This window comes from Sciurus vulgaris, assembly GCF_902686455.1.
Source record: "Sciurus vulgaris genome assembly, chromosome: 4".
Classification (NCBI taxonomy): domain Eukaryota; kingdom Metazoa; phylum Chordata; class Mammalia; order Rodentia; family Sciuridae; genus Sciurus; species Sciurus vulgaris.
In genome coordinates, this window is record NC_136464.1 from 99,094,638 (window position 1) to 99,109,669 (window position 15,032).

At 32.9% G+C, this 15,032-nt stretch overlaps 1 protein-coding gene across 1 annotated transcript in view; it reads left to right on the forward strand.

The window, feature by feature from the left end:
• Positions 1–11,528, forward strand: part of ZMYM2 (zinc finger MYM-type containing 2) — a 94,575-nt gene extending 83,047 nt beyond the window's left edge. The window contains exons 23-26 of the mRNA XM_079138844.1: positions 3,848–3,962; positions 4,701–4,952; positions 5,389–5,509; positions 7,307–11,528. Coding sequence (XP_078994970.1) covers positions 3,848–3,962; positions 4,701–4,952; positions 5,389–5,509; positions 7,307–7,499 — 681 coding nt within the window. The 3' untranslated portion in view covers positions 7,500–11,528. The remainder of the gene's footprint in view (positions 1–3,847; positions 3,963–4,700; positions 4,953–5,388; positions 5,510–7,306) is intronic.
• Positions 11,529–15,032: the final 3,504 nt, after the last annotated feature.

Below are 15,032 nucleotides of genomic sequence, written 5' to 3' on the forward strand. Positions count from 1 at the left end.
ATTGAAACCTAAATTATTATGCAGAATTACTCATTTGTAGCTAAATTAATGATGTATTTTTTACATTGTTTTATATGAAACTTTATTCAGAAAACTTTTAATTAAAAATGGATTTTAAAGAATTGTAAATAGATTGTCTTAAATATACTAAGTAAACTTTATTTTAGATATCTTATATTTCCAGCTTTTATTTAAATTTTATAATTGTTTTATGGAATATACATGAATATATATTTGTATATAATTACACAATAAATTTCTTGCTTTAGCTCTTAAATACAGCTTTGATAACACATGCATATATATTTGTCATATTAGTGACAGTCTTAACTGTGTTTTATGGGACCTTGGTTCTGCTTCTCAATTAACTCTTCCATAATAGTTATCTAACAGTGTGCTTCTTTGTCCTGCAAAGTATTTTGGTCCATAAGAAACAGGGACCTTGAATTCTGGTTAATGAAGAAGTCTTTTTAGAATATAAAAGACACCATTAATTTTTATGTTGAAATTACATATTTTGGATATTTTAGGTTAAGTAAAATATTTTATTTCTTTAGCATGGCTACTAGAATATTCAAAATGATATATATAGTTTACACGTATTGCTCAATAGTATTTCAATACAGTCATCCCAGAATCATCTAGGGATCCTCTAATTCTTTCAAAGAAATCTTTCAGAAAATAAGAGCTTACAAAGGAATTTTGATTTTAAAAAGAAGATACTTTTTCTTTTCTATTTTTTGGTTCTAGGGACTGAACCCAGGGGCACTTTACCACTGGGCCACATCCCTTGCCCTTTTTAAATATTTTATTTAGAGACAGTCTCACTGAGTTGCTTAGAGCCTAAATTACTGAGGCTGGCTTTGAACTCTCAATCCTCCTGCCTCAGCCTTCCAAGCTCCTGGGATTATAGGCGTGAGCCACTGTACCCTGCCAAGAAGATACTTATTAATTCAAATAATTCTATAATTGAAGATTTTTTAATGAAGATAATTGCTTGCCTTTTTTTTTTTTGGTGATGCTGGAGATCAATCCCAGGGTCTTGTGCATTTTAGGCAAGCACTCTGCTGCTGAACTATAAGATAATCCCTGATCCTGAAGATAAGATTTTATTAAGATTGCTACTTTTCAGACAGGCTTATATTATCAGGGAGTTTTCCTGGCATATGTTTCTGTCCTTGAAAGCTGCTCCTTTGCTTTTTTTTTTTTTTTTTTTTCCTGAAACCATAAGTTTCTTTTCTTCCTAGGTTCCCATTTGATTTGAAGGGGTTTTGGTGACAGGGCAGTCATTTATATATGGATGAAGTGTTTCCATTACAGGCAGTAATGGAAAACAGCAGCAAAATAATAATATGGCATTGTTTCTTAGGCTACAGCAATGACTAATAAAGCATATTCCATCTATAACAAGGATAGCAGATCACTTAATATATAACATATTGCCTGGGGAAACCTTTCCAGAAGGAAAAGTATTGGCATTTCATTTCAAAACTACTTTTAGTAGAACTGAATGGGTTTGGCTTGTTGTTACCAACGTTCTGAATATGCAGAGGAATTATTTTTACTTTGTTGCTACAGATGAAAATTTTATCTCAGTGTCATTTCCCTCATTTTTTATTATGTGCATTGCTTTATGGTAAGAGCAAAGAATAAAAATTGCTGTTTTAAACTTGGAGATTTTACTTTTACGATTGTTTTATATAATATGCAATTAAGTCTACATCTTTAAAAATCTAGGAAGCCATACTTTATAAAAATTTATAGTCCCATTAAATGGAATGAATCACAATATTCTATTTTAATCAGTTCTTAACCATAGCATTGAGTTTTTAAATAGTTTAGGAAATGATATTTTAGAATTTCTGCCCTCTGACCAAACCAAAGGCAAGAAAAGGATTTGGCATCATCACTCCATTGATTGCAAGTCTTTTATCAATATGTTTGTCAACCTATTTCAAAGTTATTTGTTACTGTGTTTTTGTACTGAATTTTGGGATTATGCCAACCAGTATAATCTGACTCACAGAAGTAAAATTATTGGATTAATTCAGATGATGATACTCTGGTCTTGGTTTTGATTAATGTGTGTCTGTGTGATGTACAGTTTTTCTCTTTTGCTTTTCAATCTGTGTCTTTTTATTTGAAGTCGGATTTTTGTTTATAGCTTCTTGTTCCCCACTCCCCCTTTAATTTGACAAAATCTGTCTTTTTATTAGTGTTTTTGGACCAGGGACCAACACATTTTTCAATAAAAGACTAGATAATAAATGTTTTAGACTTTACAGGCCATGGTTGTGCATGTAACCATTCATTGTAGCAGGAAAGTAGCCTGGAAAGTATGCAAATACGCCAAGATCTCTGTTCCAAGGAAACTTTCTTTGTTTACAGAAATAGACAGTAGACTGGATATGACTCAGGAACTGTAGTTGGCTGACCATGCTTTAGACCCCTTATAGATGATGTAATTACTGCTGTCAGGTTAAAATCAGTTGTTCTTTTGCTGTTTTGTTTTCTTTCTCTGATTTTTCATCTTTTTCTGCTTTCCTTTGAATTATTTTTTTATTCCATTTATGTACTGAATTGATTTATAATTCTCTTTGAAAATATTTTTTAGATATTGATAGACCTTTATTTTCTTAATACATTTATATGTGCTGCTGAGAATTGAACCCAGTGCTTCACATGCTAGGCAAGTATTCTACCACTGAGCCACAACTCTAGCCCCTAATTATCTCTTTTTTAGTGATTGCAGTTTACAATATACATCTTTGATTAATCATTGTCTATCTTCAGATAATATTATACCACTTCACATGTAGTGTAAGAACTTTACAATAGTACACTCCCGATTCATGCCTTAAAATCTTCGAGCTGTTGTTATCATACCCTTTACTTTTTACATTATTTTTAAATCCTACTAGAAGTGGATTTTTGCAGATTTAAAAAAAATTGTTTTAGACCTTGATTTTATTTATTTTTATGTGGCACTAAGGATTGAGCCTAGTGCCTCACATATGCTAGGCAAGCATTCTACCACTGGGCTATAACCTCAGCCCAATTTTTGCAAATTTTAAGTGTTTAAATTATTTTTTAACAACTGTCATTATTAAGATTTAAGGTCTGAGCCAGTGTGGTAGCACATGTCTGTAATCCCAGTGGCTCAGGAAGATCACAGGTTTGAAGCCAGACTCAGCAATTTAGTGAGCCTGTAAGCAACCTAGTGAGATCCTGTTTCAAAATAAAAAAATAAAAAGGGCTGGGGATGTTGCTCCGTGGTTAAGTGCCCCTGAATTCAGTTCCTAGTACAAAAAAGAAAAAGAAAAAAGGAAAAGACTTAAGGTATAAAATTTGCAGATTTATACTGGCTCATAGACTCTTTCCACACACAGTCAAGCATATTGAGACAGTAAGGAGTAAAAAACATTAGCCTAGTGAAGTCAGTGCTTGAAGAAAGCTTTTAAAAGCCACAGAGTAACATTTCATCCCATACTTACCCCTTTGTATTTTCCCTTAATCATTAACTCAGTTACTCTTTGAAATTTTTATTTTTCTCCATGAATTATAGAATAAACATGGAGACTGTTTTTTGTTTGACAGATTAAAGATTTCTTATCTCTTTTTTTTTTTTTTTTTTTTAACACTTGGGATTCTGGACTGTGTATTTTAACTTTGAGTGTTTTAAGCAACAGATTAATTGATAATTTATGATTCCTTGTGATTTGTACATATACACATGAAGCTAGTAATCTCTCATGTTTTATTAATATGCTTGCTTTTCTTGTACATGCTTTGTTTATTTTTTCTTAAGAAATACAAAGTGTAATATATTCTGCTTATTTTTTTTAAGTATTTGTGTGGTAGTAATCGAAAGGACAACATATTTATTGATCCAGGATACCAGATGTTTGAGCAAGAATTGAATAAAATACTCCGAAGTTGGCAACCAAGCATACTTCCAGATGGTAATGTTACTTTAAGTATAGGTATTGATAACTTGATTCAGGGATTGTTATTTTTACAGAAACTATGTTTAAAATAATTAGGAAATAAATTAGATGACATTTTTAGAGCATTTACTCATAAGTTTATCTGTTCATTTCTTTTTTAAAAAGAAGTTATTTATTTAGGTTTATGTTTGTATGTATATGGTGCTGAGGATTAAACCCAATACCTCACACATGCTAGGCGAGCACTCTATGACTGAGCCACAACCCCAAGCCTGTTCATTTTTTGTTGAAAGAAATGAATATGGTCAGTAGTGTTTATGACAAACTCTTTAAGAATGTGACCTACTTTATGAAACTGAATGTTTGTGTCTAAAACCCTACAGTGGAGAGGTAAATTTCTCCTTTACCACTATGATGTGAAGAAAATGTGTATGTATATGGAAATCATCTTTTTTCCCCCAAGCATTTCACATATTTAAATTATTTTCTGACCATTATCTGCTTGCCCTACCATAGGGCAGAAGCAGACGTCCAATCCCTTATTTTAGAGGTGATGGCTTCATAGATTGCTGTGTTTCCCAATCTGTGTGTTACAAAAGAGTTACATGGGTAATTCTGAAATTCATTCTGGTTGATCTGGTGTGAATGGAAATATGGTATAGGTTTGTTTTAAATTAACTTTATTTCTGGATGATTAAATGTAAATGGTTTTATTTATGATACTTCTTTTTAAAGTAGTTCTTTCTATTTAAGGGTCAATATTCTCTCGAGTTGAAGAAGACTATCTCTGGAGGATAAAACAACTAGGATCACACTCTCCAGTAGCTCTTTTGAATACCCTGTTCTACTTTAACACTAAGTATTTTGGCCTCAAAACAGTGGAACAACACTTAAGACTTTCCTTTGGCACTGTGTTTAGGCATTGGAAAAAAAATCCTTTAACAATGGAAAACAAAGCATGTCTTCGATACCAAGTATCTTCCTTATGTGGAACAGATAATGAAGGTAGTGTAACAGATTTTTTTAAAAATATTTTTTTTAGATGTTGATAGACCTTTATTTTATTAATTTATTTATATGCGGTGCTGAGAATTGAACCCATTGCCTCCATGTGCTAGGCAAGCACTCTATCACTAAGCTACAACCCCAACCCCAGTGTAACAGATTTTTATTTTGAGATTATCTGTGGTGGGGATACTCAAATCTTACTTTGTGTCACTCATTGAGAACCTCAAGACTGTCATTTTCATAAAACAAGACAAATTATGAAGTCTTAAAATGTCTCAGTTCCTTTTGTTTGAAAAATTGTGCATTACCAGAATCCACAACATAGAATAATAAAGGGCATCTATTCCCATCTAACTAAAACAGATGCTAGGAGTGACTAGTACTATCTTTCCTTCAAGGTTGGCTTTAGGTGGTTTACTTTTTATTTTTTAAGATAAAATTACTACTGGAAAAAGAAAACATGAAGATGATGAGCCAGTGTTTGAGCAAATGGAAAACACGTCCAATCCTTCTAGATGTCCTGTGAAAATGTTTGAATGCTACTTGTCTAAAAGGTGAGTGTTAATGAGACTTAGCTTTTAAAGATAGTAGTGTAAGTTGGTTGAATTTAACATGACCAAGAGATGATATTTCCCTCCTGATCCTTTTTTAGATCTCTCTTCTGGCTTATACTTAAGTTCATTCAGTTGTAAGCTTTGAGTCCCATTATTGTGAAATACCCAGCTTATCATTATACTTTAGGATTCAGGCATATGTATGTGCTTGTTGTTATTCTTTCTAATTGATTATACATGATGGTAGAATGCATTTTCATACATTGTACATAAATGGAACATAACTTTTCGTTCCTCTGGCTGAACATGTGCTGAGTCACACCAGTAGTGTAATCATACATGTATACAGGGTAATAATGCCTATCTCATTCTACCATTCTTCCCATCCCCACTGTCCTACCTCTCCCTTCACTCCCCTCTGCATAATCCAAAGTTCCTTCATTCTTCCCTACCCACCCCCCACTATGCATCAACATCTGCTTATCAGAGAAAACATTGTTTTTTTGGGGGGATTGGCTTATTTCACTTAGCATGGTATTCTCCAGTTCCATTCATTAAATGGCAAATGCCATAATTGCCTTCTTCTTTAAGGCTGAGTAATAGTTCATTGTGTATGTGTACCACATTTTCTTTATACATTAATCTGTTGAAGGGCATCTAGGTTGGTTCCATAGTTTAGTTATTGTGAATTGAGCTGCTATAAAACACTCTATACTAAAAAAAAATATTGTTGTCCTCTTTAAAAACATTGAGGAAGCAGTGGAACAACTTTTTCTGTAAAGGGTCAGATAAAAAATATCTCAAATCTCTTATTGCATGTACTTGGTTCTGCTGTTAGACCTAGAAAGCCAGATAACTATGTATCTGACAGAGTACCCCTGCATTCCTGTACCACAAAGAAAAAAATAAATGATAAGTGATTGGAGATGAAAATGAAGTACTTATATTTAAGAGAAAATAGCCCATTAGTAAGTTCTGAAGGATATAGTAGAGTTCTGAAAAGTAGTTTACTTTTCAGAGACCAGTAGTTTTCTGAAAGTACTATAGTTTTCAAAAACCGCTGCTGTGTTTTCTTCAGAAACCAGCTGGTATTTAAACGTTTTAAAAATGTTTAGGAACCATAGATTATTTTATGCTTATTCATTGTTTTAAGTAAGCATTTTCTCATTTTCATAAGATAAGCATGAATTCAGAATGTACTTCCTTACAAAAACAACTTTATAATTCATAGTTAATTTCCCAGGATGGCTCTCAAGAACTTACAGGAACATTAATATCACCTATAGGATGATAGAAGTATTTCCGACCATGGCTTAAGGGTAGCTCTATTGAGTTGCAATAGGATCAGTGTCTTCCTGTGATATTATTTATTAGGTGGAAACGTCTACCTTATTCTTATCTCATTGGTCCTTTACATTTTATCTGCTCTGTAAGGATTTTTATTATGTGTTGCCATATTCATTAATTCTGACATACTTTTCACATTTCACTATCTCTGAAACTGGGTAAATGTTTAAATTGATGCATCTTCAAATTATAATTGTCACCATTAAGAAATGATTAAAAAGAAGTGTCAAATTCAGTGAAATATACAGTTTAAATTATGGTAGGTAAGTAATTTTTTTACTATAGAAAATAACCAAATGTTTTAATGACAGAATATTTAAAGTAGACAATTGAGGCAGAGCATCTGACCAAATTAATGATTTCTGAGTTCTAAATAATTTTTGAAAAGAAAGTAATAGGAAATTTTTATAAATTTTATGAAATTGACCTTTTCTCTCCTTTCCCCCAAAGTCCACAGAATCTTAATCAGAGAATGGATGTTTTTTATTTGCAACCAGAATGCTCTAGTTCTACAGATAGCCCTGTCTGGTATACATCTACTTCACTGGACCGAAACACCTTGGAAAATATGCTCGTACGGGTTCTTCTAGTAAAAGATATTTATGATAAAGACAATTATGAACTGGATGAAGACACAGACTAAAAAGGAATGTTTCAGAAGCAATCGGGATAAAACAGCATTAGATAGTCATGCTGCTAGATCTTCATTATGGAAAACATTTCAAGTTTACTCCTTCTGTTTTGAGTTTTGTAGCAGTATACCCACACTGGGTATTACCATGTAAATAATCTGTGAGTGAAAGTTGCCATTATTCTATGTAGTGGTTTTAGAATACTTAACAAATACATTCAAATCCTTTTTTTTATTATTTATTTGATTAGGTATGTTTGTAACTTTTTACATTACAAAATACGAATGAGAATGTGCCATGTATAATTTTTTTCTTGTAGTAAGAAACATCCATATTGCACAACTCTACTGTCGCAAAGCTTCCTCAAAAAGGGGCGCTTTTACTGGGTTCTTGACCAGATGGTTGTGTATGGGTAGCACTACTAAAAGTTTAGAACTTGCAGTGTCTTTCAGAATTTTTAAAATAAACTGTAAACTAATAGGCTGGGTTTTGTTTTGTTTTGGGGGGTTTTTGTTTGTTTGTTTTATGTTTTAGTTACTGAAGCCTTACAAGGTTATGTAGAGAGATATCATCTTCTGTACCAAAAATAGACAAGAGAATGCTGTCAATATTGGTGTACTGTAATGTGAATCTATACTGGTGAAAACAACTTTTTGTTCCCCTTATTAAAACCTTAGTGTCCTTTTCTCATTTTGTGGCTTTCTGCATCACCCCAATTTAAAATATATATATATATGTATATGTATATGTATATATATGTGTGTTGTATATATATATATATATATATATATATAAAATGACTAAGTTGAAAGCAAGATCATTAAGACATTTTTCTTTGTAAAAATGTCTGTTGGAAGTATAAGATTCTCTTTTCTTTTTCTATGCCAATCATAATGAAATCCCCTTCATTGATAGAGTTTTGATTTTTTTTTTTTCTTCCCCTTCTCCTTAAGGATATAGATCATGCTGCAATATTACCTGTGAAGTACTCTAAACCTTTACCAATTTTATTAGAATTCCTGTGCCTGCTTCCAAATATGACTGATGCATACATTGAGTAAAATTATTTTTAGAAATGCCACTCCTAAAATAGTCAAATAAGATAGTGTTACCTTTTACTATGACGATTACCAGTGTAGTAATTCTGATTATTTCAGATGAGTGAAGAGTAAAGAAAAACTGGATAAAGTCTGTCTCAGAGGAAAACACGCTTGATGTTAGATTGTTTGGCTTTTTAAACTTTACTTCTTATAGAAGATTGCATTTAAAAAAAATTGTGCTTCTGCATAGCAATTTATCTGTTAAGACCTTTTATTTTAGAATAAGGAAGTTTACTTAAAATCCTACTTTCTAAAGACCGAGTAAAGTGCTAGCTGCAAATTATCATAAAGAAGTCATTTGGCTGATTTGTATAGCATGTGTGTAATCATGTTAATTTCTTGTTTCTAAATCCTGAATCACCATGGTGACATTAGTTTTTAAAAATTGTTTAGGGGGAAATTGGGCTGTTTTCCACAGTGCATAGGCAGTATCTATACATCCTTAGATATTTCTCTCTTTTAGGATAAATATTAGCACACTAAGGAAATTTTCCCAATTACTATTTGGAAAATTTCACAGGTATAGTCACTGTATATTTAAGCAATAATTATCTAAAATATTTTTGGCATAAACTTACTTTATAACTTGTTCTAACTTGTTTTATAAGTTTGGATAACTTTTCAGTCCCTTGATTTTATATTTGTTGAGTGATAATCAGACGGTAGCAAATCTGATATGTTACTTTACTAAAATAGATTGCCAGTTGTCTAATGAAGATAAGTGGGTAACATTTAAAATATATATTGCAAAAAATTTCCTCAAACTTTTTCCAGAACTACTTCTTTAAGCACTTTTCCTATAAATGCATATTGTTGATTAAAAGGTGGTTACTACTAACCATCTTTTATTCTTCAAAGTGGTGCTATATTCCATCAAGAGCAATAAACTTTTTCCCAATTGTCATTTCTTGTATAATTTACCAAATACCACAAATTCCTGCCATGGTACTGCTATTAAGCACTGTGTCTTTTGCTATTTACATTTTCTTCATTTGTACATTTTAGCTTTCCTAAGTAGAAATGTCTACATAATTTTGATCTTGGCATGATAAAGGATTTAGATCTTGTCTTTGTCTCGATTGCATTCCAATGATAGATTAACTTGATTCTCAGGGGGAAAAGAAAAAAAATATTTTATGAGAATTATTTGTTCTGGGAAATTTATTTTACCCAGAACATATTTCATTGATTCCTGGATCTCCTTTGTTTGTGTGGTCATACCTGACTGCTGAGAAAAGGGACAATGAAATTATAGTTTATTTTTGCTTCTTGGTGATTTCTGATTATTGATAGCAGCCTGTAAATATAACTTTATTGTCTTGAGATGTCTATTGAAAATGCTATATTTTTCTGTTCTGAAGAAGGATTTTTTTCCACTTAAAATCATCTAGTGAAAAAGTGATCAGCCATATTGAGGGAGGTGGGTTCCTAAGCAGATTGAATCTTCACTAACAGGTTTTTAAAGACTTTTATTCTGTAGTAGGAACATAAGATATTAAAAGGTTTTTTTTTTTTTTTTTTTTTTTTTTTTAAGGCAACACACTCAACTTTTTTTCCCCCCGTAAAAAATACTTTTTGATTAAGGAGTAATTCATGTTTTTCTTTTACTAAATGGAGTTGTTCCCAGTGTGTTTAACTTTGAAATAGGAGGATGAATATTGTACCATGGATTCAAATTTATCACTTTTTCTGATGGAATTTCCTTTGCCCCCACCAGTTGTGATTTGCATATGGGGGTAACTTATTTATACATAGTATTAGGGACTATAGTAATCAAGAAATCAGAAATTTTCAAGTTTTGGTTTGTACTACTCTAATGTGGGTCTATTTAATCTGAGATCTTAAATATCTTGCAATCTGAAATCACTATAAACATTTACATTTTTATTTTTCCACTTATTTCCAAAATGTATTGTTATACATATGCCAGTTATGTTTTAAGCTAATATTGACTATAGGATAATCTTCTAGCTCTCCTCAAACAAAATAGTCCTGAAAGTGTACATGAAAGTATTTTTGAAGAGGAAGTTTCTTTAAGTTATACTACTTTTGTATCCCCCCTATAAGCCCCTCATTCATTTTTAGAGAAGATTCTGAATTTCATTTATTCCATTCTACTGTTTCCTTAGGATTAGACCAATTTAAATGCTATTTTTAAGTATTCAAGGACTTTTGCGTTGTTTCTGGGTATATCATACTATGCTAACAAAATCTTACCAGTTTAGAAGTTGATATCCAGAGCAGGTTAGCTGCATCATTCTGGGTTGGGAATAGAAATGCCCATAGTGGTGTTCCAATTTTTAGGTTGTTTTTTTTTTTTTTTTTTTCCTTCACTTGGAACTTAGGTTTTAGAGTGATACCTCGATAAGTGGCTGTGATTCCCCCACCTTGTAATGAAAGAGAAAGGAAAATGTCATCCCTAAAATCAAGGCAGGTGGTGCCCTAATTTATTACTGAGTTTTTAAAAGTTTGTAAATTAGACTTTTGAAAGAGAAAAAGAGAAACTAAGATTTAATATGTGAATAAAATACAAGTTGAGCATCCCTTATTAGAAAATATGAAATCTGAAATGCTCTAAAATTCAAAACTTTCTGAGTGCCAACATACTTGGCTTAATCATTCAAGTCTATGCAAATGTTCCAAAATCCCAAATCTATAACACTTCTGGTTCCATGCATTTCAGATAAAGGATGCTTAACCTGTATTAACAGACTTGAAGAGAGGGCCAGAGACCCTTGTGTATTGTTGACAGGAGATGTAAATCCTAAGAGTATTTTCTGTTGTATTATAGTAACAAGAACAATTACAGCTCTTTTCAAAACTTAGGTTCTTTATTCTGTCTGGGCCTCAATTTCTTCATATGTAAAATGATAGTATTGCCTTAATTGCTGATTCTGGAGTTCAAATTAAGCACGGTCAATAGTAAACTTTACAGATTTATGTATGAATCCTTGTGATTTATTTAGAAACACATTTTCTTGAAGAGGGGAAAGATCTTTTCTAAAACAGCCTTAATACTGAGCTTGTCAGACCTAATTTTTAAATTCCAACTCAGGTAACTCTGTATAATTAAACTTAGCATACAGAAATTATCACAAAACTTTAATATTTGCTGTGTTTTTCCTGTGTGCCAAAGAACTGCTGCTCTCCATGGTAGTTAGGGAAAAAGAGAAAGTAAATGTTTGAGAAGACGTTGCTGTCCCAGACTTACTTCTTTAGGGGCAGTATGAACAAGATAAACCATACACTTAACACCCAGGGAACATGATAATTTAGAATAGAGAATGTTGTGGACACTCAGAAGTATTCAAAAAGGCTATTATTATGGTCTGGAGTAGGTTTTGGAGAAAGGATTACTACCACCTGTGAGTATGTAAAATGAGATTCCTTACAACTACCATTTCTGATTATTTTGATGGTACTGTTTTGATGGCATCAGTTCTTATCACTGGCTTTCAGCCCAGTTTGATGCATGAGTAATTAAAAATGGCACCCAAAGGGTGGACTAGAATACTCTCTCCAGATGTTAGAGGTAAGTCTAAAAGGTATTCAACTATGTTGAATCAAAATGTGTGATCCAACTTCTAGGTTATGTAGGATGGGTGGAATGCACAAGGTTCAATTTTTTTTTTTTTTTTAACTTCATCTAAGGATTTTTTGTTTTCATAGCAATTTAAGTAACTATTTTCTGAGTCATGGGTGTGCTCCTCTTAACCCATATGCAAGATAAATCCTTTCCCTTTTGATTACACAGTTCTAAATTCATGCCAGCAGGTGGCAACAGCACACAACACAAGGTTTCAAATGTTTCCTTTATCTGAAATCCTTGGGGGTTTTGGAATTCAGAATTTTCTCTTTTTCAAAGATGAAATGTACATTGTAGATTACATAAAACTCTCAATGGCATCTGGGGCAGCACCCCATAATAAAATTATTTCTGCAATTATAAATTAGACAGTAACTGGAGTGAACTGCTTTACCTCATGCAGGTCAGTTTTTGTCACAAACTTAGGAGAAAACTAAGTTTTCAGAGTTTTTTTATTTTTAATTCAGAACTACTGATAAGGAATTGCTGATCTGTATAAGAAACTGAATAGATGTAGTATTTTCCCTTAATAAAATATTTACCAGTTTTTCTCTTTTTTTCATTGCTTAGTTTTCATTGCTTAGAAGTAATTGAAAGGTTTCTTTTATAAAATTTGCATATTAGATTTTTTTAAAAATGCATGAGATGCTTAGAACACACATAAATACAAGTAACAGTTGCAGAACCATCATTGAATTCTGAAAATTTAAAAATAACTTGCTTTCTTTTACTTCCATCTTGCCTCAACATTCATAGCATAAGTATTCTACATAAATATGGTACACCATTACTAAGAGTTACAGTCACTTATTCATCAACAGATTGATTAGCCTCCTAGCCACTGAACCTAGGTGTTGGGAATACATTAGAACATTAGACTCAGCTCTTCCTCTAAAGGCCATAGTCCAGCTGGGGAGAAAAATGTGGAAAGTCAGTATAAGATGGGCCTTATTGAGTACAATTTGTATTTTAAAGTAAAACTATCCTATCAAGAACTTGAAAAAGCTTTGGCTCAAGAATGTGTTTGCAGATTTCTCTATTACACCTGTTTTCTGTTCTGGCAAGGGGAAAGTACCAGCTACTTTAGGAAGGCAGATAGATTGAGTATTGAAAAATAGCAATGGATATCTACTAGATGGAAGGCTCTCAATCTTTTGAGGTTAATAATTGGTGTTTGTCCATTCAGTTTTTAACCAGGCACCTTTCAAGAAAAAATGTTTTATTAGAATATAATGTAGAGGGTCCCCCCCTGCTGTTTTCTAAGTACCTAGAAAAGTTTCTGGCACACTGTAGGTGTTGATAATGCTCATTGAATGAGTCAGTGGTCCTAAGTACCTCTTAAGTCCAAGAACTTTGAAAACAAAGAAACTGTTGGAGATATGATCTATGATGCATGAAAAAGTACCTATTTTTTAGTGTCCCTCTGAGGACTTGTCTCTTCTGTTTGATTGTGTGTGGGTCTTTTCTGACTTGCCCCCAACACTGGTTCCTCTAGAGTTCCTCAATCTACCATTTGTGATAATCAAGGGGATTGGGATACAGGGCTTGATAGTTTGTAGTTGCTTAATGTATAAACATTTCTAATACCTGTGAAATTTGTTAAGCTGTAGATTTCTGATCTACTCCCTGGAAACTGGTTTAATAGGTCTGGGCGAATTCAAGATGACTTGTACAGTCCAAAAATCAGTCCACAGTATTAAAAAAAAATTTTTTTTTAGTTGTCAAGGGAACTTTATTTTTATTTATTTATAGGTGGTGCTGAGAATTGAACCCAGTGCCTCACACAAGCCAGGCAAGTGCTCTACCACTAAGCTACAACCCCAGCCCAGTCCACAGTTTTCAAATGAAAAATAGAATAGCATGGAATAGAATGTAATAAAGGTGTTTCATCAAACTTGTTTTATACTTATATGCAATGGGTGGCAAATATAAAACATACTTTTATGATTTTTAAAGTTTGAAAGCCTTCCCCTGGCAGACTTTGTAATAGAAACTCCCCCAAAAATTTGGGGTTAATTTGTGCCTCTTGTTTTCAGATACCACTTTATTGTATCAACATTGTGTTTCAGAGAGTTAAGAACTGTGACGATACATGCATTTCATTTTGCCATAACAGCTAAGTGCCTAGCCAAAGTTGGTAGGTGGACTATATGAACAAATCTATTTCTCTGACTGTTTGCCCTAAGTTTGAGGTTCCCCCCACTCCTGCAAGAGTTACTGTGGGAATAAGAGCAATTATTGTAGTGTTTTCTGTGTGCCAGCCGTGAGATACTGTTGGTATCATCCCCAATTTAAATATCAGTCCATGCCTGGAGTCACACATAATAGTAAACAGCAGAGCTATGGTCATATGTTTTGCCTCAAAGCCCATATGTGCTCATGAACCTCTTAGTGATAGAACAAACATTTAATAAGCATGTGCTGAAACAAAATAAACCATTGGAAATACGACCTATGATGCATAAATGAGCTTGCAGCAAAATCTTGGAAGCTAAAAAGCAGATAAGTGGAAATGGCTCTAAGGAGAGTCAGTAATAGCCAAACTTGCCCTGCCTACCCAACTTGTGTGTTCGCAGCTGAGAACTGTTGTGTGCATCTTTCTTCAAGTCTAACACTTCCCATGTGTAAGGTCAGGGCTCAGGAAACTTTCTGTAAAGGACAAGAGTCTGTCAATATATTTGGCTTTGGGACCAAGGGGCAACTTCAAGGATGTCATGTAGTTACTTAACAAGAAAGAAATTTACACAAAATTTTTATTGACAAAATTGAAAATACAGTAATGTTGAGTACAATTTTTAAAAAATACAGGACTAATGAGATGGAATGCCTTTTGGGGGAGTGTTGATTTGCTTAATTGG